This window comes from Salvelinus fontinalis, unplaced genomic scaffold, assembly GCF_029448725.1.
Source record: "Salvelinus fontinalis isolate EN_2023a unplaced genomic scaffold, ASM2944872v1 scaffold_0381, whole genome shotgun sequence".
In the NCBI taxonomy this organism is placed as follows: domain Eukaryota; kingdom Metazoa; phylum Chordata; class Actinopteri; order Salmoniformes; family Salmonidae; genus Salvelinus; species Salvelinus fontinalis.
In genome coordinates, this window is record NW_026600590.1 from 50,135 (window position 1) to 77,000 (window position 26,866).

Below are 26,866 nucleotides of genomic sequence, written 5' to 3' on the forward strand. Positions count from 1 at the left end.
TCTGTTTTAAGTACTATCCTCTCAGCCCACTACGTTCACTCAGTACAGTATAGTATGGAGTCTGTTTTAAATACTATCCTCTCAGCCCACTACGTTCACTCAGTACAGTATAGTATGGAGTCTGTACTATCCTCTCAGCCCACTACGTTCACTCAGTACAGTATAGTATGGAGTCTGTTTTAAATACTATCCTCTCAGCCCACTACGTTCACTCAGTACAGTATAGTATGGAGTCTGTTTTAAATACTATCCTCTCAGCCCACTACGTTCACTCAGTACAGTATAGTATGGAGTCTGTTTTAAATACTATCCTCTCAGCCCACTACGTTCACTCAGTACAGTATAGTATGGAGTCTGTTTTAAATACTATCCTCTCAGCCCACTACGTTCACTCAGTACAGTATAGTATGGAGTCTGTTTTAAGTACTATCCTCTCAGCCCACTACGTTCACTCAGTACAGTATAGTATGGAGTCTGTTTTAAGTACTATCCTCTCAGCCCACTACGTTCACTCAGTACAGTATAGTATGGAGTCTGTTTTAAATACTATCCTCTCAGCCCACTACGTTCACTCAGTACAGTATAGTATGGAGTCTGTTTTAAATACTATCCTCTCAGCCCACTACGTTCACTCAGTACAGTATAGTATAGAGTCTGTTTTAAGTACTATCCTCTCAGCCCACTACGTTCACTCAGTACAGTATAGTATGGAGTCTGTTTTAAGTACTATCCTCTCAGCCCACTACGTTCACTCAGTACAGTATAGTATGGAGTCTGTTTTAAATACTATCCTCTCAGCCCACTACGTTCACTCAGTACAGTATAGTATGTAGTCTGTTTTAAATACTATCCTCTCAGCCCACTACGTTCACTCAGTACAGTATAGTATGGAGTCTGTTTTAAGTACTATCCTCTCAGCCCACTACGTTCACTCAGTACAGTATAGTATGGAGTCTGTTTTAAATACTATCCTCTCAGCCCACTACGTTCACTCAGTACAGTATAGTATGGAGTCTGTTTTAAATACTATCCTCTCAGCCCACTACGTTCACTCAGTACAGTATAGTATGGAGTCTGTTTTAAGTACTATCCTCTCAGCCCACTACGTTCACTCAGTACAGTATAGTATGGAGTCTGTTTTAAATACTATCCTCTCAGCCCACTACGTTCACTCAGTACAGTATAGTATGGAGTCTGTTTTAAATACTATCCTCTCAGCCCACTACGTTCACTCAGTACAGTATAGTATGGAGTCTGTTTTAAGTACTATCCTCTCAGCCCACTACGTTCACTCAGTACAGTATAGTATGGAGTCTGTTTTAAGTACTATCCTCTCAGCCCACTACGTTCACTCAGTACAGTATAGTATGGAGTCTGTTTTAAGTACTATCCTCTCAGCCCACTACGTTCACTCAGTACAGTATAGTATGGAGTCTGTTTTAAATACTATCCTCTCAGCCCACTACGTTCACTCAGTACAGTATAGTATGGAGTCTGTTTTAAATACTATCCTCTCAGCCCACTACGTTCACTCAGTACAGTATAGTATGGAGTCTGTTTTAAGTACTATCCTCTCAGCCCACATTTACATTTACATTTAAGTCATTTAGCAGACGCTCTTATCCAGAGCGACTTACAAATTGGTGCATTCTACGTTCACTCAGTACAGTATAGTATGGAGTCTGTTTTAAATACTATCCTCTCAGCCCACTACGTTCACTCAGTACAGTATAGTATGGAGTCTGTACTATCCTCTCAGCCCACTACGTTCACTCAGTACAGTATAGTATGGAGTCTGTTTTAAATACTATCCTCTCAGCCCACTACGTTCACTCAGTACAGTATAGTATGGAGTCTGTTTTAAATACTACCTTCTCAGCCCACTACGTTCACTCAGTACAGTATAGTATGGAGTCTGTTTTAAATACTATCCTCTCAGCCCACTACGTTCACTCAGTACAGTATAGTATGGAGTCTGTTTTAAGTACTATCCTCTCAGCCCACTACGTTCACTCAGTACAGTATAGTATGGAGTCTGTTTTAAGTACTATCCTCTCAGCCCACTACGTTCACTCAGTACAGTATAGTATGTAGTCTGTTTTAAATACTATCCTCTCAGCCCACTACGTTCACTCAGTACAGTATAGTATGGAGTCTGTTTTAAATACTATCCTCTCAGCCCACTACGTTCACTCAGTACAGTATAGTATGGAGTCTGTTTTAAATACTATCCTCTCAGCCCACTACGTTCACTCAGTACAGTATAGTATGGAGTCTGTACTATCCTCTCAGCCCACTACGTTCACTCAGTACAGTATAGTATGGAGTCTGTTTTAAGTACTATCCTCTCAGCCCACTACGTTCACTCAGTACAGTATAGTATGGAGTCTGTTTTAAATACTATCCTCTCAGCCCACTACGTTCACTCAGTACAGTATAGTATGGAGTCTGTTTTAAATACTATCCTCTTAGCCCACTAATGCTGAGATTCACCCTCAAGACGAAAGAGAACAACCAAACGTTTCTCCTCTGGCTGATGTTTGGTTTGTAGTCATCCTGTAGAACAGGGGATAGGGGGATCAGCTGTCTTCCTGTCTCTCCCTTTCTCTCTCTCTCTCTCCTTCGTCTTATCCAACTTAAATGTTCATCCTTCGCTGTCCCCTCTCTTCTTCTCCTCCCTCCTCCTCCTCCCTCCCTCCATCATCGTTCCTGGAAGCCGTTCCGGAACAAAAACAGACCAAATGCTACCACTGTGCCCTGCCAAGATGGCCGCCTTCCATCTTAAAACACATTTTAACTGCAAGCGTTTTGATACTCAGACCAGAGACAAAATCCCCCTCAGCGGTTTAGTTTTCTTTAGTTTAGTCATCCGTTAGTTTAGGGACAAATTTATACGAGCCACAGCCAGAACTCCATAGTCTGTATTAGATACAGTAGTCTCCAGAACTCTACAGTCTGTATTAGATACGGTAGTCTCCAGAACTCTACAGTCTGTATTAGATACGGTAGTCTGCAGAACTCTACAGTCTGTATTAGATACGGTAGTCTCCAGAACTCTACAGTCTGTATTAGATACAGTAGTCTCCAGAACTCTACAGTCTGTATTAGATACAGTAGTCTCTAAGAGTCGGTATTAGATACAGTAGTCTCCAGAACTCTACAGTCTGTATTAGATACAGCAGTCTCCAGAACTCTACAGTCTGTATTAGATACGGTAGTCTCCAGAACTCTACAGTCTGTATTAGATACAGTAGTCTCCAGAACTCTACAGTCTGTATTAGATACAGTAGTCTCCAGAACTCTACAGTCTGTATTAGATACGGTAGTCTCCAGAACTCTACAGTCTGTATTAGATACGGTTGTCTCCAGAACTCTACAGTATGTATTAGATACAGTAGTCTCCAGAACTCTACAGTCTGTATTAGATACGGTTGTCTCCAGAACTCTACAGTCTGTATTAGATACGGTAGTCTCCAGAACTCTACAGTCTGTATTAGAGACAGCAGTCTCTACAGTCTGTATTAGATACAGTAGTCTCTACAGTCTGTATTAGATACGGTAATCTCCAGAACTCTACAGTCTGTATTAGATACAGTAGTCTCCAGATCTCTACAGTCAGTATTAGATACAGCAGTCTCCAGAACTCTACAGTCTGTATTAGATACGGTAGTCTCCAGAACTCTACAGTCTGTATTAGATACAGTAGTCTCCAGAACTCTACAGTCTGTATTAGATACAGCAGTCTCCAGAACTCCACAGTCTGTATTAGATACGGTAGTCTCCAGAACTCTACAGTCTGTATTAGATACAGTAGTCTACAGAACTCTACAGTCTGTATTAGATACAGTAGTCTCCAGAACTCTACAGTCTGTATTAGATACGGTAGTCTCCAGAACTCTACAGTCTGTATTAGATACGGTAGTCTCCAGAACTCTACAGTCTGTATTAGATACAGTAGTCTCCAAATCTCTACAGTCTGTATTAGATACAGTAGTCTCCAGAACTCTACAGTCTGTATTAGATACGGTAGTCTCCAGAACTCTACAGTCTGTATTAGATACAGCAGTCTCCAGAACTCTACAGTCTGTATTAGATACAGTAGTCTCCAGAACTCTACAGTCTGTATTAGATACAGCAGTCTCCAGAACTCTACAGTCTGTATTAGATACGGTAGTCTCTACAGTCTGTATTAGATACAGTAGTCTCCAGAACTCTACAGGCTGTATTAGATACGGTTGTCTCCAGAACTCCACAGTCTGTATTAGATACGGTAGTCTCCAGAACTCTACAGTCTGTATTAGATACGGTAGTCTCCAGAACTCTACAGTCTGTATTAGATACGGTAGTCTGCAGAACTCTACAGTCTGTATTAGATACGGTAGTCTCCAGAACTCTACAGTCTGTATTAGATACAGTAGTCTCCAGAACTCTACAGTCTGTATTAGATACAGTAGTCTCTACAGTCTGTATTAGATACAGTAGTCTCCAGAACTCTACAGTCTGTATTAGATACAGCAGTCTCCAGAACTCTACAGTCTGTATTAGATACGGTAGTCTCCAGAACTCTACAGTCTGTATTAGATACAGTAGTCTCCAGATCTCTACGGTCTGTATTAGATACAGCAGTCTCCAGAACTCTACAGTCTGTATTAGATACGGTAGTCTCCAGAACTCTACAGTCTGTATTAGATACAGTAGTCTCCAGAACTCTACAGTCTGTATTAGATACAGTAGTCTCCAGAACTCTACAGTCTGTATTAGATACGGTAGTCTCCAGAACTCTACAGTCTGTATTAGATACAGCAGTCTCCAGAACTCTACAGTCTGTATTAGATACGGTAGTCTCCAGAACTCTACAGTCTGTATTAGATACAGTAGTTTCCAGAACTCTACAGTCTGTATTAGATACGGTAGTCTCCAGAACTCTACAGTCTGTATTAGATACGGTAGTCTCCAGAACTCTACAGTCTGTATTAGATACGGTAGTCTCCAGAACTCTACAGGCTGTATTAGATACGGTAGTCTCCAGAACTCTACAGTCTGTATTAGATACAGTAGTCTCCAGAACTCTACAGTCTGTATTAGATACAGTAGTCTCCAGAACTCTACAGTCTGTATTAGATACATTAGTCTCTACAGTCTGTATTAGATACAGTAGTCTCTACAGTCTGTATTAGATACGGTAGTCTCCAGAACTCTACAGTCTGTATTAGATACAGTCATTCTACAGTCTGTATTAGATACGGTAGTCTCCAGAACTCTACAGTCTGTATTAGATACGGTAGTCTCCAGAACTCTACAGTCTGTATTAGATACAGTAGTCTCCAGAACTCTACAGTCTGTATTAGATACATTAGTCTCTACAGTCTGTATTAGATACAGTAGTCTCTACAGTCTGTATTAGATACGGTAGTCTGCAGAACTCTACAGTCTGTATTAGATACAGTAGTCTCCAGAACTCTACAGTCTGTATTAGATACAGTAGTCTCCAGAACTCTACAGTCTGTATTAGATACATTAGTCTCCAGAACTCTACAGTCTGTATTAGATACGGTAGTCTCCAGAACTCTACAGTCTGTATTAGATACGGTAGTCTCCAGAACTCTACAGTCTGTATTAGATACGGTAGTCTCCAGAACTCTACAGGCTGTATTAGATACGGTAGTCTCCGGAACTTTACAGTCTGTATTAGATACAGTAGTCTCCAGAACTCTACAGTCTGTATTAGATACAGTAGTCTCCAGAACTCTACAGTCTGTTTTAGATACAGTAGTCTCCAGAACTCTACAGGCTGTATTAGATACGGTAGTCTCCAGAACTCTACAGGCTGTATTAGATACAGTAGTCTCCAGAACTCACCCAGAGTCTTATTCTAAAAGAGATGTATTGAATCACCTCTTCTCTTCACCCACAGTGGAGTCTTATTCTAACAGAGATATTCTATCAGAGACATTCTAACAGAGATATTCTAAACACCTGTACTCTGCTCTGAAGACATTTCCTCTTTCTTTTTCTCCTTCTTTTCTTGTCCAGGATGAGAAGAACCAGGTTCTGATGACCAACGCCTGGCTGCAGCTGGTAAGACTGAACTTCTACCTTTTACACTTTTATCTTCTGTTTCATTTGCCTGCTGAGTCTGGTGTTTGGATCTTGCAGTGGGCATTATATGATCTCTCTTCCCAACAGATGTCCAGATGTCCACACCCAAGTCCCTGCAATGAGAGAGGGATATGAAATGCTCAATTAAAATCTCACCATTTTTATTGGTTCATAGGTTTCCCCCCACTGAGACTTTCTGACGCAAACACAGACCAGATTATGGACTAGAGTTCAGATAGATTATGGACTAGAGTTCAGATAAATTATGGACTAGAGTTCAGATAGATTATGGACTAGAGTTCAGATAGATTATGGACTAGAGTTCAGATAGATTATGGACTAGAGTTCAGATAGATTATGGACTAGAGTTCAGATAGATTATGGACTAGAGTTCAGATAGATTATGGACTAGAGTTCAGATAGATTATGGACTAGAGTTCAGATCTCTGATTTAGCGAGCCACTGCTGAATGACAAAATGTCCCAGCTGTTTGGCTTCAGGTTTGGGGCCAGAATTTAGCAAGAAACATTTTGAATAATAAATCTGAATCCCAAATGGCACCCTATTCCCAATATAGGGTAGGGCTCTGGTTTAAAGTAAAGCACTACGTAGGGAACAGGGTGCCATTTTGGGACGTCTCCTACGTCTTCTATTACTGTTGGAAACATAGGAGCCAACAGACAGTCCATCAGGTCATACATCAGGGGAACATACATTATCCATCAGATGATAGTGACACATTGGCTGGAGGTTGGATAGAAGGTTTAATTTCTCCCGCCCTGCGTCTCCATGGCAATGTCCATTCAGGGTAGCCTGTAAATGAGGCCACAACTCACAGGAGGTTGGTGGGACCTTAAACGGGAAGGGCGGGCTCGTGGTAATGGCTGGAGTGGAATGGGTGGAATGGTATCAAATATATGGCTTCCATTCCATGAGCTCTTTTCCAGACATTATGTGTCGTCCTCCCCTCACCAGCCTCCACTGGCCACAATCCACAGTCCTCTGTCAGTTTCACTCAAGGTGAACAGGCTCTGACTGGCTGATAGTGTTTTTTTTTCCATCATCAATAAATTATGCAAGTGTTGGCCTTAATACAGGAGTCCCTTCTCTGCTAATGGGCTAGGGGAGCAAGTTTTTTTTGCAGACGCATCAGGTCAAGAGTTACATTAACAGAAAAAAAGGGGTAATTTTGGAAGTCTTTACCTCCGGGAGTAGTTGATGCATGAGCTGCTTAAAACCTTTACATTGTGGAGTCAGCATTTACAATGTTAGAACACTGTGAGAATCTAGTCTATCTCAGAATATATTCTCAGTGTTCTATTCTGGAATGTTACAGTTCCAGGAATGAAATTAGCCCTTAATGACATCATCAATTAGAAACATTTAGACTGTTGGACAAACTCTCAAATGAATTACTCCTCTAATCTATGTTCCTTTTCCAACCTGTGTTTAGAGACGTCCTGATGTAGCCTCATGTCCTCTTGATATAAACTGTGTTTAGAGACTTCCTGATGTAGCCTCACGTCCTCTTGATATAAACTGTGTTTAGAGACGTCCTGATGTAGCCTCATGTCCTCTTGATATAAACTGTGTTTAGAGACGTCCTGATGTAGCCTCATGTCCTCTTGATATAAACTGTGTTTAGAGACGTCCTGATGTAGCCTCACGTCCTCTTGATATAAACTGTGTTTAGAGACTTCCTGATGTAGCCTCGTGTCCTCTTGATATAAACTGTGTTTAGAGACGTCCTGATGTAGCCTCATGTCCTCTTGATATAAACTGTGTTTAGAGACGTCCTGATGTAGCCTCACGTCCTCTTGATATAAACTGTGTTTAGAGACGTCCTGATGTAGCCTAGTGTCCTCTTGATATAAACTGTGTTTAGAGATGTCCTGATGTAGCCTCATGTCCTCTTGATATAAACTGTGTTTAGAGATGTCCTGATGTAGCCTCATGTCCTCTTGATATAAACTGTGTTTAGAGATGTCCTGATGTAGCCTCATGTCCTCTTGATATAAACTGTGTTTAGAGACTTCCTGATGTAGCCTAGTGGTCTCTTGATATAAACTGTGTTTAGAGACGTCCTGATGTAGCCTCATGTCCTCTTGATATAAACTGTGTTTAGAGACGTCCTGATGTAGCCTCATGTCCTCTTGATATAAACTGTGTTTAGAGATGTCCTGATGTAGCCTCATGTCCTCTTGATATAAACTGTGTTTAGAGATGTCCTGATGTAGCCTCATGTCCTCTTGATGTAAACTGTGTTTAGAGATGTCCTGATGTAGCCTCATGTCCTCTTGATATAAACTGTGTTTAGAGACGTCCTGATGTAGCCTCATGTCCTCTTGATATAAACTGTGTTTAGAGATGTCCTGATGTAGCCTCATGTCCTCTTGATATAAACTGTGTTTAGAGACTTCCTGATGTAGCCTAGTGTTCTCTTGATATAAACTGTGTTTAGAGACGTCCTAATGTAGCCTCATGTCCTCTTGATATAAACTGTGTTTAGAGACGTCCTGATGTAGCCTAGTGTCCTCTTGATATAAACTGTGTTTAGAGACGTCCTGATGTAGCCTAGTGTCCTCTTGATATAAACTGTGTTTAGAGACGTCCTGATGTAGCCTAGTGTCCTCTTGATATAAACTGTGTTTAGAGACGTCCTGATGTAGCCTCATGTCCTCTTGATATAAACTGTGTTTAGAGATGTCCTGATGTAGCCTCACGTCCTCTTGATATAAACTGTGTTTAGAGACGTCCTGATGTAGCCTCATGTCCTCTTGATATAAACTGTGTTTAGAGATGTCCTGATGTAGCCTCATGTCCTCTTGATATAAACTGTGTTTAGAGACTTCCTGATGTAGCCTAGTGTTCTCTTGATATAAACTGTGTTTAGAGACGTCCTGATGTAGCCTCATGTCCTCTTGATATAAACTGTGTTTAGAGACGTCCTGATGTAGCCTAGTGTCCTCTTGATATAAACTGTGTTTAGAGACGTCCTGATGTAGCCTCATGTCCTCTTGATATAAACTGTGTTTAGAGATTTCCTGATGTAGCCTCACGTCCTCTTGATATAAACTGTGTTTAGAGACGTCCTGATGTAGCCTAGTGTTCTCTTGATATAAACTGTGTTTAGAGACGTCCTGATGTAGCCTTGTGTTCTCTTTGATTTATTTTACCACCACTACAAAGCTTGAACATAAAAGACTGAGATATTCAAGGACAGGCCTCTCTAGGACTATAAAAGCCATGTTTGTTCAGAGAAGACTACCATTGGAGAGATTAGCTACATAAATAACACTGTTTGTCAGGGAAGTCTAGCGGAGGTGACATGCTGTTGGCATGCCATGAAGTGTACACATACTCGTATAAACACACACACACAAAATAATAGTGCGTGCACACAGGCAAGCACACACCAATGTTAACGTGTGTGTGTGTGTGTGTGTGTGTGTGTGTGTGTGTGTGTGTGTGTGTGTGTGTACAATGTTTGATAAACAATGAGTATCAGTAGCCACATCAGTAGATGGACTCCCTCTGTGCGTTAGGGAACACACCTATGGCTAAAACATCTGAGGACACCCCGACACTCTCACAGCGCATTACACATCATTCAGTTCAGTCATGTAAGTAAAGGAGGTGAAGTACTTTTATGTGCTTCTATACGGTGGAGTTGGCGGGGCTCTCATGGCCTAATAGATGGATTACAAGGTTGAGTCACAGCCCAAAACATGACCCAACCTCCTGCCACTGCTGGCCAAGGGCACAGACATAGTGACCACTTGTGGGGAGCAAGGATGGCTGTTCTATTTGATTATTCGTGTTTGATTGAAAGTATTTTGAAGCTAATTACAGAACTGTCAAGGAGCCAAATGTGTTCTACATATAGTACAGAAGGCCTGAGAATGGATCAGTGTATTTTTGAATTGTCAATGTAAAAACTCTGATCTCCTTCTCTCCTCCATTCATTCTTTCTTTCTGCCTCCTCCTCTTCTCTCCTCTCTCTTCTAGCACTGGACAGATACTTACCTCTCCTCCTCTTCTCTCCTCTCTCTTCTAGCACTGGACAGATACTTACCTCTCCTCCTCTTCTCTCCTCTCTCTTCTAGCACTGGACAGATACTTACCTCTCCTCCTCTTCTCTCCTCTCTCTTCTAGCACTGGACAGATACTTACCTCTCCTCTCTCTTCTCTCCTCTCTCTTCTAGCACTGGACAGATACTTACCTCTCCTCCTCTTCTCTCCTCTCTCTTCTAGCACTGGACAGATACTTACCTCTCCTCTCTCTTCTAGCACTGGACAGATACTTACCTCTCCTCCTCTTCTCTCCTCTCTCTTCTAGCACTGGACAGATACTTACCTCTCCTCTCTCTTCTAGCACTGGACAGATACTTACCTCTCCTCCTCTTCTCTCCTCTCTCTTCTAGCACTGGACAGATACTTACCTCTCCTCTCTCTTCTCTCCTCTCTCTTCTAGCACTGGACAGATACTTACCTCTCCTCTCTCTTCTCTCCTCTCTCTTCTAGCACTGGACAGATACTTACCTCTCCTCCTCTTCTCTCCTCTCTCTTCTAGCACTGGACAGATACTTACCTCTCCTCCTCTTCTAGCACTGGACAGATACTTACCTCTCCTCCTCTTCTCTCCTCTCTCTTCTAGCACTGGACAGATACTTACCTCTCCTCCTCTTCTCTCCTCTCTCTTCTAGCACTGGACAGATACTTACCTCTCCTCCTCTTCTCTCCTCTCTCTTCTAGCACTGGACAGATACTTACCTCTCCCCCTCTTCTCTCCTCTCTCTTCTAGCACTGGACAGATACTTACCTCTCCTCCTCTTCTCTCCTCTCTCTTCTAGCACTGGACAGATACTTACCTCTCCCCCTCTTCTCTCCTCTCTCTTCTAGCACTGGACAGATACTTACCTCTCCTCCTCTTCTCTCCTCTCTCTTCTAGCACTGGACAGATACTTACCTCTCCTCCTCTTCTCTCCTCTCTCTTCTAGCACTGGACAGATACTTACCTCTCCTCCTCTTCTCTCCTCTCTCTTCTAGCACTGGACATATACTTACCTCTCCTCCTCTTCTCTCCTCTCTCTTCTAGCACTGGACAGATACTTACCTCTCCTCTCTCTTCTCTCCTCTCTCTTCTAGCACTGGACAGATACTTACCTCTCCTCTCTCTTCTCTCCTCTCTCTTCTAGCACTGGACAGATACTTACCTCTCCTCCTCTTCTCTCCTCTCTCTTCTAGCACTGGACAGATACTTACCTCTCCTCCTCTTCTCTCCTCTCTCTTCTAGCACTGGACATATACTTACCTCTCCTCCTCTTCTCTCCTCTCTCTTCTAGCACTGGACAGATACTTACCTCTCCTCCTCTTCTCTCCTCTCTCTTCTAGCACTGGACAGATACTTACCTCTCCTCCTCTTCTCTCCTCTCTCTTCTAGCACTGGACAGATACTTACCTCTCCTCCTCTTCTCTCCTCTCTCTTCTAGCACTGGACATATACTTACCTCTCCTCCTCTTCTCTCCTCTCTCTTCTAGCACTGGACAGATACTTACCTCTCCTCCTCTTCTCTCCTCTCTCTTCTAGCACTGGACATATACTTACCTCTCCTCCTCTTCTCTCCTCTCTCTTCTAGCACTGGACATATACTTACCTCTCCTCTCTCTTCTCTCCTCTCTCTTCTAGCACTGGACAGATACTTACCTCTCCTCCTCTTCTCTCCTCTCTCTTCTAGCACTGGACAGATACTTACCTCTCCTCCTCTTCTCTCCTCTCTCTTCTAGCACTGGACAGATACTTACCTCTCCTCCTCTTCTCTCCTCTCTCTTCTAGCACTGGACAGATACTTACCTCTCCTCCTCTTCTCTCCTCTCTCTTCTAGCACTGGACAGATACTTACCTCTCCTCCTCTTCTCTCCTCTCTCTTCTAGCACTGGACAGATACTTACCTCTCCTCTCTCTTCTCTCCTCTCTCTTCTAGCACTGGACAGATACTTACCTCTCCTCCTCTTCTCTCCTCTCTCTTCTAGCACTGGACAGATACTTACCTCTCCTCCTCTTCTCTCCTCTCTCTTCTAGCACTGGACAGATACTTACCTCTCCTCCTCTTCTCTCCTCTCTCTTCTAGCACTGGACAGATACTTACCTCTCCTCCTCTTCTCTCCTCTCTCTTCTAGCACTGGACAGATACTTACCTCTCCTCTCTCTTCTCTCCTCTCTCTTCTAGCACTGGACAGATACTTACCTCTCCTCCTCTTCTCTCCTCTCTCTTCTAGCACTGGACAGATACTTACCTCTCCTCCTCTTCTCTCCTCTCTCTTCTAGCACTGGACAGATACTTACCTCTCCTCCTCTTCTCTCCTCTCTCTTCTAGCACTGGACAGATACTTACCTCTCCTCTCTCTTCTCTCCTCTCTCTTCTAGCACTGGACAGATACTTACCTCTCCTCTCTCTTCTCTCCTCTCTCTTCTAGCACTGGACAGATACTTACCTCTCCTCTCTCTTCTCTCCTCTCTCTTCTAGCACTGGACAGATACTTACCTCTCCTCCTCTTCTCTCCTCTCTCTTCTAGCACTGGACAGATACTTACCTCTCCTCTCTCTTGTAGCACTGGACATATACTTACCTCTCCTCCTCTTCTCTCCTCTCTCTTCTAGCACTGGACAGATACTTACCTCTCCTCCTCTTCTCTCCTCTCTCTTCTAGCACTGGACAGATACTTACCTCTCCTCTCTCTTCTCTCCTCTCTCTTCTAGCACTGGACAGATACTTACCTCTCCTCTCTCTTCTCTCCTCTCTCTTCTAGCACTGGACATATACTTACCTCTCCCCCTCTTCTCTCCTCTCTCTTCTAGCACTGGACAGATACTTACCTCTCCTCCTCTTCTCTCCTCTCTCTTCTAGCACTGGACAGATACTTACCTCTCCTCCTCTTCTCTCCTCTCTCTTCTAGCACTGGACATATACTTACCTCTCCCCCTCTTCTCTCCTCTCTCTTCTAGCACTGGACAGATACTTACCTCTCCTCCTCTTCTCTCCTCTCTCTTCTAGCACTGGACAGATACTTACCTCTCCTCCTCTTCTCTCCTCTCTCTTCTAGCACTGGACAGATACTTACCTCTCCCCCTCTTCTCTCCTCTCTCTTCTAGCACTGGACAGATACTTACCTCTCCTCCTCTTCTCTCCTCTCTCTTCTAGCACTGGACAGATACTTACCTCTCCTCCTCTTCTCTCCTCTCTCTTCTAGCACTGGACATATACTTACCTCTCCTCTCTCTTCTCTCCTCTCTCTTCTAGCACTGGACAGATACTTACCTCTCCTCCTCTTCTCTCCTCTCTCTTCTAGCACTGGACAGATACTTACCTCTCCTCCTCTTCTAGCACTGGACAGATACTTACCTCTCCTCTCTCTTCTCTCCTCTCTCTTCTAGCACTGGACAGATACTTACCTCTCCTCCTCTTCTCTCCTCTCTCTTCTAGCACTGGACAGATACTTACCTCTCCTCCTCTTCTAGCACTGGACAGATACTTACCTCTCCTCCTCTTCTCTCCTCTCTCTTCTAGCACTGGACATATACTTACCTCTCCTCTCTCTTCTCTCCTCTCTCTTCTAGCACTGGACAGATACTTACCTCTCCTCCTCTTCTCTCCTCTCTCTTCTAGCACTGGACATATACTTACCTCTCCTCTCTCTTCTCTCCTCTCTCTTCTAGCACTGGACAGATACTTACCTCTCCTCCTCTTCTCTCCTCTCTCTTCTAGCACTGGACAGATACTTACCTCTCCTCCTCTTCTAGCACTGGACAGATACTTACCTCTCCTCTCTCTTCTCTCCTCTCTCTTCTAGCACTGGACAGATACTTACCTCTCCTCCTCTTCTCTCCTCTCTCTTCTAGCACTGGACAGATACTTACCTCTCCTCTCTCTTCTAGCACTGGACAGATACTTACCTCTCCTCCTCTTCTCTCCTCTCTCTTCTAGCACTGGACAGATACTTACCTCTCCTCTCTCTTCTAGCACTGGACAGATACTTACCTCTCCTCCTCTTCTCTCCTCTCTCTTCTAGCACTGGACAGATACTTACCTCTCCTCCTCTTCTCTCCTCTCTCTTCTAGCACTGGACAGATACTTACCTCTCCTCCTCTTCTCTCCTCTCTCTTCTAGCACTGGACAGATACTTACCTCTCCTCTCTCTTCTCTCCTCTCTCTTCTAGCACTGGACAGATACTTACCTCTCCTCTCTCTTCTAGCACTGGACAGATACTTACCTCTCCTCCTCTTCTCTCCTCTCTCTTCTAGCACTGGACAGATACTTACCTCTCCTCTCTCTTCTCTCCTCTCTCTTCTAGCACTGGACAGATACTTACCTCTCCTCTCTCTTCTCTCCTCTCTCTTCTAGCACTGGACATATACTTACCTCTCCTCCTCTTCTCTCCTCTCTCTTCTAGCACTGGACAGATACTTACCTCTCCTCCTCTTCTCTCCTCTCTCTTCTAGCACTGGACAGATACTTACCTCTCCTCTCTCTTCTAGCACTGGACAGATACTTACCTCTCCCCCTCTTCTCTCCTCTCTCTTCTAGCACTGGACAGATACTTACCTCTCCTCCTCTTCTCTCCTCTCTCTTCTAGCACTGGACAGATACTTACCTCTCCTCCTCTTCTCTCCTCTCTCTTCTAGCACTGGACAGATACTTACCTCTCCTCCTCTTCTCTCCTCTCTCTTCTAGCACTGGACAGATACTTACCTCTCCTCCTCTTCTCTCCTCTCTCTTCTAGCACTGGACAGATACTTACCTCTCCTCCTCTTCTCTCCTCTCTCTTCTAGCACTGGACAGATACTTACCTCTCCTCTCTCTTCTCTCCTCTCTCTTCTAGCACTGGACAGATACTTACCTCTCCTCCTCTTCTCTCCTCTCTCTTCTAGCACTGGACAGATACTTACCTCTCCTCTCTCTTCTCTCCTCTCTCTTCTAGCACTGGACAGATACTTACCTCTCCTCTCTCTTCTAGCACTGGACAGATACTTACCTCTCCTCTCTCTTCTAGCACTGGACAGATACTTACCTCTCCTCCTCTTCTCTCCTCTCTCTTCTAGCACTGGACAGATACTTACCTCTCCTCTCTCTTCTCTCCTCTCTCTTCTAGCACTGGACAGATACTTACCTCTCCTCTCTCTTGTAGCACTGGACAGATACTTACCTCTCCTCTCTCTTCTCTCCTCTCTCTTGTAGCACTGGACATATACTTACCTCTCCTCTCTCTTCTCTCCTCTCTCTTCTAGCACTGGACAGATACTTACCTCTCCTCTCTCTTCTCTCCTCTCTCTTCTAGCACTGGACAGATACTTACCTCTCCTCCTCTTCTCTCCTCTCTCTTCTAGCACTGGACATATACTTACCTCTCCTCCTCTTCTCTCCTCTCTCTTCTAGCACTGGACAGATACTTACCTCTCCTCTCTCTTCTAGCACTGGACAGATACTTACCTCTCCTGGAACCCAGAGAACTCCCCAGGTGTTCAGAACCTTCGTTTCCCCTCCAATCAGATCTGGGTTCCTGATATCCTCCTCTACAACAGGTAGGCCCTCACTGCCACGGTCTCAACCAATAAGCATAGAGCTATGATGTATGAATGGCTTATGTTACTGTAATCTACTGTATTCTAGTATGGGATAAATGGGTCTGGCAAGATTTGGACAGTAGCCTATGTATGTCAGGAGAAGGAGCTGAAGTTGACAAAACAAACTGAACCAATGTCTGCAGTAGAAGTAAGCAGATGTTTCTGGATTTCAGGGATACAGTATTTTCAACCTAACTTCCATTTCCCCTGAAAAACGGAAGTGGGGACTCCGCTCAGTCGTCTTTTCCACGCCTGCTACGTTACGTTAGCAGTAGCAGGCTACTGGTGTTAATGTTCTCCTAGAGGAGTTCAATTGATACACTTTAGTCCACTAAGTAACCCAGTTGTAGACAGACAACTCCCCTGTGGTTTGATTTCACCCTTGGTCAGAGCGTGGACTAATGAAATGACTACGAATTGATTGCCTGCAGGACATTAATAAACCACAATACCCATGAGGCTTTGCATCTGTGGCCCATTGCCATGATGGGTAATATGTAGGAAGTAGCTGGATGACGAAATCAGTGTTTGTGTATTGTCCACTTAACAGGGATAGAATTACCAAGGGATTCCACTGAAAGTTGACATAATATTGTTTTCAAAACAGAAGAGACAAAAAATGTAACAGCTAAAACAGTGCATCTACTCATTCATTTCCTTCGATTGATTTTACTTGTCTTTTTTGCTTTTTTCTTACATGCTCACCAAACTGTAGTCTCTGCAAAACATCTAACCTGGCTCGTAGCCTCTATCTCTCCTGTCCCTGTACGCCTCTGTGTTGTCAGTAGCAGGATCCAGTCCATGGAGATAAATGGAGAGGTAATATGGTTCTGTACAGCTCACTGATTCAGGGAGCGCTCTAGCAGAACCCCTCCCACAGTGCCTTACAAATGGTGACGTCAGCCATTTTGTTTTTTCAATGAACCATGAATCGTAACTCTGCCCCCGCCTGCTCTCAGTGGTGCCAGACCTAGTTAATAACTGAAACAGTTAGTAGATAGACATGGATGTTGATGGTATGGTAGATTTAATTCAATACTGATATAGCATTAGGGATAGACTCCCCAAAAATATTTTGGATGATATGGTACACTTCAAACAACAGCGTTTTAGTTCTGAAACATCGGCTAGTCTACTGAGGTTGCTGGCTGTCTGACGCCGGTACGGGAATCATACTGACGTCTAGGAACATGTCACCTGGCGATTACCCACTGTGACAGGGTAGAAGTAGACAACAATACCCACAGTCTGTTTGAGACCTGTCTAGGGGACAGGATGTGAGTGTGTCTAGGGGACAGGATGTGTGCGTGTTTCTTGCCCTCTTCCGTTGAGCTGTCAGACTGGGTTGGGTTGAAGGAACCAGCCAGGGAACCTGGGACCTCTGAGGTAGCTGACAGTGTTAAGTTTCAAGGTTTAATGTCACATGCACAAGTACAGTGAAAGGCCTTTCTTGCAGCTCTAACCCCAACAATGTAGTAATCAATAACAATGTAGTAATCAATAACAATGTAGTGATCAATAACAATGTAGTGATCAATAGCAATGTAGTAATCAATAACAATAACAATAACAATGTAGTGATCAATAACAATGTAGTGATCAATAACAATGTAGTGATCAATAACAAAGTAGTGATCAATAACAATGTAGTAATCAATAACAATAACAATAACAATGTAGTGATCAATAACAATATAGTGATCAATAACAATGTAGTAATCAATAACAATGTAGTGATCAATAACAATGTAGTGATCAATAACAATGTAGTGATCAATAACAATATAGTGATCAATAACAATGTAGTGATCAATAACAATGTAGTGATCAATAACAATGTAGTGATCAATAACAATGTAGTGATCAATAACAATGTAGTGATCAATAACAATGTAGTAATCAATAACAATGTAGTGATCAATAACAATGTAGTGATCAATAACAATGTAGTAATCAATAACACTGAAGTAATCAATAACAATGTAGTGATCAATAACACTGAAGTAATCAATAACAATGTAGTAATCAATAACACTGAAGTAATCAATAACAATGTAGTGATCAATAACACTGAAGTAATCAATAACAATGTAGTAATCAATAACAATATAGTGATCAATAACAATGTAGAACAAAAACACACAAGAAGAACATGATATAGTATTTAAGCGAGGTGACTATATACAGGGTCAGTTCCAGTACCATATTAACAATTTGCAGGGATACTGGAGCGATGGAGGTAGATATGTATAGGGATAAGGTGACAAGGATACTGGAGTGATGGAGGTAGATATGTATAGGGGGAAGGTGACAGGGATACTGGAGTGATGGAGGTAGATATGTATAGGGGTAAGGTGACAGGGATACTGGAGTGATGGAGGTAGATATGTATAGGGGGAAGGTGACAGGGATACTGGAGTGATGGAAGTAGATATGTATAGGGGTAAGGTGAAAGGGATACTGGAGTGATGGACGTAGATATGTATAGGGGTAAGGTGACAGGGATACTGGAGTGATGGAGGTAGATATGTATAGGGGTAAGGTGACAGGGATACTGGAGTGATGGGGGTAGATATGTATAGGGGTAAGGTGACAGGGATACTGGAGTGATGGAGGTAGATATGTATAGGGGTAAGGTGACAGGGATACTGGAGTGATGGAGGTAGATATGTATAGGGGTAAGGTGACAGGGATACTGGAGTGATGGAGGTAGATATGTATAGGGGTAAGGTGACAGGGATACTGGAGTGATGGAGGTAGATATGTATAGGGGTAAGGTGACAGGGATACTGGAGTGATGGAGGTAGATATGTATAGGGGTAAGGTGACAGGGATACTGGAGTGATGGAGGTAGATATGTATAGGGGTAAGGTGACAGGGATACTGGAGTGATGGGGGTAGATATGTATAGGGGTAAGGTGACAGGGATACTGGAGTGATGGAGGTAGATATGTATAGGGGTAAGGTGACAGGGATACTGGAGTGATGGAGGTAGATATGTATAGGGGTAAGGTGACAGGGATACTGGAGTGATGGAGGTAGATATGTATAGGGGTAAGGTGACAGGGATACTGGAGTGATGGAGGTAGATATGTATAGGGGTAAGGTGACAGGGATACTGGAGTGATGGAGGTAGATTTGTATAGGGGTAAGGTGACAGGGATACTGGAGTGATGGAGGTAGATATGTATAGGGGTAAGGTGACAGGGATACTGGAGTGATGGAGGTAGATATGTATAGGGGTAAGGTGACAGGGATACTGGAGTGATGGAGGTAGATATGTATAGGGGTAAGGTGACAGGGATACTGGAGTGATGGAGGTAGATATGTATAGGGGTAAGGTGACAGGGATACTGGAGTGATGGAGGTAGATATGTATAGGGGTAAGGTGACAGGGACACTGGAGTGATGGAGGTAGATATGTATAGGGGTAAGGAGACAGGGATAGTGGAGTGATGGAGGTAGATATGTATAGGGGTAAGGTGACAGGGATACTGGAGTGATGGAGGTAGATATGTATAGGGGTAAGGTGACAGGGATACTGGAGTGATGGAGGTAGATATGTATAGGGGTAAGGTGACAGGGATACTGGAGTGATGGAGGTAGATATGTATAGGGGTAAGGTGACAGGGATACTGGAGTGATGGAGGTAGATATGTATAGGGATAAGGTGACAGGGATACTGGAGTGATGGAAGTAGATATGTATAGGGATAAGGTGACAGGGATACTGGAGTGATGGAAGTAGATATGTATAGGGGTAAGGTGACAGGGATACTGGAGTGATGGAGGTAGATATGTATAGGGGTAAGGTGACAGGGATACTGGAGCGATGGAGGTAGATATGTATAGGGGTAAGGTGACAGGGATACTGGAGCGATGGAGGTAGATATGTATAGGGGTAAGGTGACAGGGATACTGGAGTGATGGAGGTAGATATGTATAGGGGTAAGGTGACAGGGATACTGGAGTGATGGAGGTAGATATGTATAGGGGTAAGGTGACAGGGACACTGGAGTGATGGAGGTAGATATGTATAGGGGTAAGGAGACAGGGATAGTGGAGTGATGGAGGTAGATATGTATAGGGGTAAGGTGACAGGGATACTGGAGTGATGGAGGTAGATATGTATAGGGGTAAGGTGACAGGGATACTGGAGTGATGGAGGTAGATATGTATAGGGGTAAGGTGACAGGGATACTGGAGTGATGGAGGTAGATATGTATAGGGGTAAGGTGACAGGGATACTGGAGTGATGGAGGTAGATATGTATAGGGATAAGGTGACAGGGATACTGGAGTGATGGAAGTAGATATGTATAGGGATAAGGTGACAGGGATACTGGAGTGATGGAAGTAGATATGTATAGGGGTAAGGTGACAGGGATACTGGAGTGATGGAGGTAGATATGTATAGGGGTAAGGTGACAGGGATACTGGAGCGATGGAGGTAGATATGTATAGGGGTAAGGTGACAGGGATACTGGAGTGATGGAGGTAGATATGTATAGGGGTAAGGGGACAGGGATACTGGAGTGATGGAGGTAGATATGTATAGTGATGGAGGTAGATATGTATAAGGGTAAGGTGACTAGACAACAGGATATTAGATAAATAGAGTAGCAGCAGCTTGTATGTGAGTGGTTGTGTAGTCAGTATAAATGTATGTGTGTGTGTGTGTGTGTGTGTGTGTGTGTGTGTGTGTGTGTGTGTGTGTGTGTGTGTGTGTGTGTGTGTGTGTGTGTGTGTGTGTGTGTGTGTGTGTGTGTGTGTGTGTGTGTGTGTGTGTGTGTGTGTGTGTGTGTGTGTGTGTGTGTGTGTGTGTGTGTAGGGCCCTGTGAGTGTGCAGAGAGACTGGATGGCAGGGGGTCCTGGATGGCAAGCAGCTCGGCCCCAGTGATGTACTGGGCTGTCCTCACCACCCTCTGGTATAGAGGTCCTGGATGGCAGGGAGCTCGGCCCCAGTGATGTACTGGGCTGTCCTCACCACCCTCTGGTATAGAGGTCCTGGATGACAGGGAGCTCGGCCCCAGCGATGTACTGGGCTGTCCTCACCACCCTCTGGTATAGAGGTCCTGGATGACAGGGAGCTCGGCCCCAGTGATGTACTGGGCTGTCCTCACCACCCTCTGGTATAGAGGTCCTGGATGACAGGGAGCTCGGCCCCAGTGATGTACTGGGCTGTCCTCACCACCCTCTGGTATAGAGGTCCTGGATGGCAGGGAGCTCGGCCCCAGTGATGTACTGGGCTGTCCTCACCACCCTCTGGTATAGAGGTCCTGGATGGCAGGGAGCTCGGCCCCAGTGATGTACTGGGCTGTCCGCACCACCCTCTGGTATAGAGGTCCTGGATGACAGGGAGCTCGGCCCCAGTGACGTACTGGGCTGTCCGCACCACCCTCTGTAGCACCATGCGATTGAAGGCGGTGGTATTACCATACCAAGCAGTGATGCAGCCCGTCAAGATGCTCACAGTGGAACAGCTGTAGAACTTTTTGAGGTTCTGAGAGCCCATGCCAAACCTTTTCACACTCCTGAGGGGGAAGAGGTGCTGTCACACTATTTTAAGTCCTTAGGGATTTGGACACTGAGGACCTTGAAGCTCTCGACCCTGATTCAGCAGGACAGCCTGTGAAAACTGTCCACTTGTGTTTGCATCCCTGAGAGCTAAACCTCATTGCCTCAGGACCTCCGGAACAGGCTTCCAGATTAAGGCTAAACTTGCTTTGAGAAAACAGATTCATGTTGCCTTATTTATCCAGGGAAATAGACAGAATATGGAGGGGAGAAGATGGAGAAAATTCCAATTACATTTAAGAGAAGAGAATTAACACACATTTTCAGATGAGCTACACTTGCTTTGAAATGAGATATGTCACCTTTTTCTGTAGCCAGGAAGTTATTAAGAGTGTTGTTGTCACAGCTTTAGAAATGTTCCAACCATGCCGTACTCCCGTATGTCAGTATTACTCCAGAATAGTATGTACAGTATGTGACGGACAAAAAGTAACTAATTCCACTGGATCAGGGTTATGACTCTGAAGGAGAAGAAACAACACAGAACGTCTGCCTTTCTATTTGAACCAATAAAAGCCCAGAACACAACGGGGGGGAGGAGCATGTACTAAAACCACCCACTGCAGAACCTTTTGTCTCCCATGTCTCACTCCGACCCACGAGCACATTTTAACAGCGTCATTACAGTTGACGTTAACAGCCGTTCTGAACCCGGAGCGTCATGCTGGTGGTAATTGTAAGTGTCAGTGGATGAAAGAGTCATTATAACAAGAGAGAATATGATGTCAATGCTGTTGATGACTCACTCTCTCACTCCCTCCTTGTAATGGAGGACAGACAACAAGATAACATGCTGTTGATGACTCACTCTCTCACTCCCTCCTTGGAATGGAGGACGGACAACAAGATAACATGCTGTTGATGGATGTCATATGGTGTCTGTGCTACGTTGTTTAAGGTGATGGAGATGTTCTTGATGAGGTTGTGTGTGTGTGTGGTGTGTGTGTGTGTGTGTGTGTGTGTGTGTGTGTGTGTGTGTGTGTGTGTGTGTGTGTGTGTGTGTGTGTGTGTGTGTGTGTGTGTGTGTGTGTGTGTGTGTGTGTGTGTGTGTGTGTGTGTGTGTGTGTGTGTGAGCGTGTGTTTCAGTGGTGTGTGTGTGCGTGTGTGTTTCAGTGGTGTGTGTGTGTGTGAGCGTGTGTCTAATAGGATGATACAGAACATTAAGCAGGTGATGGTCAGGATCAGCGATCACTAACATTATAGTCCTGGACGAAGAATAGATGGAGGGAGCTGAAGATTTACAGATGGGAAAAGGGAAGGAAGGAAGGAAGAGAAACAGGAAGAGGAACAGGAAGTCAGATATGTAGGAAAGGTCCGTTCCTGCAGATGACCTGTGTCTTTCCCTGTAATCGTTCTACCTGATCCTTTCCTCACATACAAGAGAGTGAGAAGGTGAGACATATGAAATAAATACATCGTCCCTGTGAGATGTAGGTAAGATATTTCCATTTCTGCTCTCAACCTGCCATTGTGACTTCCCTGAGTATTGTAGAGCTATAAGCCCGCTGTCTTCATATCCAATACCATGGTGGCTTTAATGTACCTGTCATATGAACCTATCGGACTCTCTGTCGTGACACAAGACATCAATCTGAGAAGATGTTCCTTTCCATCCTAAGACCGAGATTCTGAACACCAGTCATTGTGTTTCTGTCTGTAGTGTTTTCACAGGATGAAGCAGGACGCACACACACACACAGCCACACACACACACACACAGCCACACACACACAGACACAGACACACAGACAGACACACACACACACACACACACAACATTTTCTACACAGTGTTTTGAGAGGACATTTCTATAAGCAGTGTAGAGATTTGGAGAGGAGCTTCTACCTGAAGGAGGAAGCTGTGATATTGAAGGAATAAAGTGTTTGTATTCTGTACATGTATTCCCTTTGTCTGTCTGAAACCCAGTACAATGCTTTCCTTAAGGGATTCTGATAAACATTATCTATATTTTGAGCATACTTCCTTTTTGAGGTGTGTAACCTTCAGGCACCTTGTTGACCTTTGTGAAACAACTTCTGTTTGTTTGTGTAGCTCTGTATGATTCGTATATCTTGTTTAATACGATTCGTTTAGACAAGATATATGAATCACATTTAACAAGATATATGAATCATATTAAACTAGATATATGAGTCATATTAAACAAGATATATGAATCATATTAAACTAGATATATGAGTCATATTAAACTAGATATATGAATCATATTAAACTAGATATATGAATCATTTTAACTAGATATATGAGTCATATTAAACAAGATATATGAATCATATTAAACATGATATATGAATCATATTATACAAGATATATGAATCATATTAAACTAGATATGTGAGTCATATTAAACAAGATATATGAATCATATTAAACTAGATATATGAGTCATATTAAACAAGATATATGAATCACATTGAACAAGATATATGAATCATATTAAACTAGATATATGAGTCATATTAAACAAGATATATGAATCATATTAAACAAGATATATGAATCATATTATACAGGATATATGAATCATATTATACAGGATATTTGAATCATATTAAACAGGATATTTGAATCATATTAAACAGGATATATGAATCATATTAAACAAGATATATGAATCATATTAATTGTTTAATATGATGTTGTGTGATTATTGATTCATAGTCATAAACCTACATGCGCTAGTTGGATTATGTAGTTTAAAAAAACATTATTAATCGATTCATTAAGTTACTAAATGTTGATTAAAACAGAGAAACACTGTACAAGGTACAACAGTGTGGATGGATGGTTCGAAGTACAAGAAAACAAAACATTTTTTAAATGATTTATAACTTCCTAACCAGCATTAGTAATTTCTATTCAACAGGCCTCTACAACGCTGCTAATTTACAAACCTTTATTCTTGGACAATGGGTGATTATCAGAGTGTGTTCTAAACGACCCTCTATTTCCTGTTCAGTGCACTACTTTTCACCAGGGCCCATAGGTCCAAAGTAGTGCACTATTTAGGGAATATGGTGCCATTTGGGTGACAGTCAATGTTTGGATGAATCCTAACAACCAGGCCTGCAGCTTCCTGTAGTCTGAACAAATGGAACAATTATCATATCCGATTAGGACAGGGACATGCAGCAATAAATCAACTTTAAATTATGTAAATCGTGATGTCTTCTTTTGGGTTTGGTTACAGTCGTTTTTGTTGTTGCTTGCATTTAGTGCAAGGGCTTGTTGCGCATCAGCCAATAATGTAGGTTGTTTTCAATCCACTTCCTGTTCTTGTGGCATCAGTCACGTAACCACTCATCATTTCAAAACAGACTAATGGACGTCTGCATGAATCAGGAGAATTTTTATCTCCTTTTTCGGGAAGATGAGCACTTTCATTTATTACTCATTGTTTCCCATTATGAGAGACAATCTCTCAATCCTACCCTCTAGGCACTTATGGTAGGATCTGATCTGTAGAAGCAATATTCACCAGTGAAGGTCAAAAGCCAATTTTCTCCAATCAATCACTCCTTTTCCCCCAAAATGTTTTAATATATTTCTGGGCAGTAAGGATGGGATGCGGGTGAGGAGGGATGCGGGGGGTGAGGAGGGATGAGGGGGGGGTGAGGAGGGATGAGGGGGGGTGAGGGGTGAGGAGGGATGAGGGGGGGTGCGGGGGGTGAGGAGGGATGAGGGGGGGTGAGGGGTGCGGGGGGTGAGGAGGGATGCGGGGGGTGAGGAGGGATGAGGGGGGTGAGGAGGGATGCGGGGGGTGAGGAGGGATGCGGAGATGAGGAGGAATGCGGAGATGAGGAGGAATGCGGGGAGTGAGGAGGGATGCGGGGGGGTGAGGACGGATGCGGGGGGGTGAGGAGGGATGCGGGGGGGTGAGGAGGGATGCGGGGGGGTGAGGAGGGATGCGGGGGGGTGAGGAGGGATGAGGGGGGGTGAGGGGTGAGGAGGGATGAGGGGGGGTGCGGGGGGTGAGGAGGGATGAGGGGGGGTGAGGGGTGCGGGGGGGTGAGGAGGGATGCGGGGGGTGAGGAGGGATGAGGGGGGTGAGGAGGGATGCGGGGGGTGAGGAGGGATGCGGAGATGAGGAGGAATGCGGAGATGAGGAGGAATGCGGGGGGTGAGGAGGGATGCGGGGGGGTGAGGAGGGATGCGGGGGGGTGAGGAGGGATGCGGGGGGGTGAGGAGGGATGCGGGGGGGTGAGGAGGGATGCGGGGGGGTGAGGAGGGATGCGGGGGTGAGGAGGGATGAAGGGGGGTGAGGAGGGATGAGGGGGGGTGAGGGGTGCGGGGGGTGAGGAAGGATGAGGGGGGGTGAGGAGGGATGCGGGGGGTGAGGAGGGATGAGGGGGGGTGAGGAAGGATGCGGGGGGTGAGGAGGGATGAGGGGGGGTGAGGAGGGATGCAGAGATGAGGAGGGATGCGGGGGGGTGAGGAGGGATGCGGAGATGAGGAGGAATGCGGGGGGTGAGGAGGGATGCGGGGGGGTGAGGAGGGATGCGGGGGGGTGAGGAGGGATGCGGAGATGAGGAGGAATGCGGTGGGGTGAGGAGGGATGCGGGGGGGTGAGGAGGAATGCGGGGGGGTGAGGAGGGATGCGGAGATGAGGAGGAATGCGGGGGGGTGAGGAGGGATGCGGAGATGAGGAGGAATGCAGGGGGGTGAGGAGGGATGCGGAGATGAGGAGGAATGCGGGGGGGTGAGGAGGGATGCGGGGGGGTGAGGAGCGATGCGGGGAGTGAGGAGGGATGAGGGGGGGTGAGGAGGGATGCGGGGGGGTGAGGAGGGATGAGGGGGGGTGAGGAGGGATGCGGGGGGTGAGGAGGGATGAGGAGGGATGAGGGGGGGTGAGGAGGGATGCGGAGATGAGGAGGAATGCGGGGGGTGAGGAGGGATGCGGAGATGAGGAGGAATGCGGGGGGTGAGGAGGGATGCGGAGATGAAGAGGAATGCGGGGGGGTGAGGAGGAGTGCGGGGGTTGAGGAGGAATGCGGAGATGAGGAGGAATGCGGGGGGGTGAGGAGGGATGCGGGTGGTTGAGGAGGGATGCGGAGATGAAGAGGAATGCGGGGGGGGTGAGGAGGGATGCGGGGGGGTGAGGAGGGGTGAGGAGGGATGCGGAGATGAGGAGGAATGCGGGGGGTGAGGACGGATGCGGAGATGAGGAGGAATGCGGGGGGGTGAGGAGGAATGCGGGGGTTGAGGAGGAATGCGGAGATGAGGAGGAATGCGGGGGGGTGAGGAGGGATGCGGGTGGTTGAGGAGGGATGCGGAGATGAGGAGGAATGCGGGGGGGTGAGGAGGGTTGCCGAGATGAGGAGGAATGCGGGGGGGGTGAGGAGGGATGTGGGGGGGTGAGGAGGGATGCGGAGATGAGGAGGAATGCGGGGGGTGAGGAGGGATGCGGAGATGAAGAGGAATGCGGGGGGGTGAGGAGGAATGCGGGGGTTGAGGAGGAATGCGGAGATGAGGAGGAATGCGGGGGGGTGAGGAGGGATGCGGGTGGTTGAGGAGGGATGCGGAGATGAGGAGGAATGCGGGGGGGTGA

The 26,866-nt window shown here is 45.1% G+C and overlaps 1 protein-coding gene across 3 annotated transcripts in view; it reads left to right on the plus strand.

Annotated features, from left to right (window-relative positions):
- The window catches only part of LOC129845845 (neuronal acetylcholine receptor subunit alpha-7-like), a 74,174-nt gene that overhangs the window by 36,015 nt on the left and 11,293 nt on the right, over positions 1–26,866 (plus strand). For all 3 annotated transcript variants that reach the window (XM_055913767.1, XM_055913769.1, XM_055913768.1), the window contains 2 exons: positions 6,034–6,078; positions 15,571–15,680. In XM_055913767.1, coding sequence (XP_055769742.1) covers positions 6,034–6,078; positions 15,571–15,680 — 155 coding nt within the window. The remainder of the gene's footprint in view (positions 1–6,033; positions 6,079–15,570; positions 15,681–26,866) is intronic.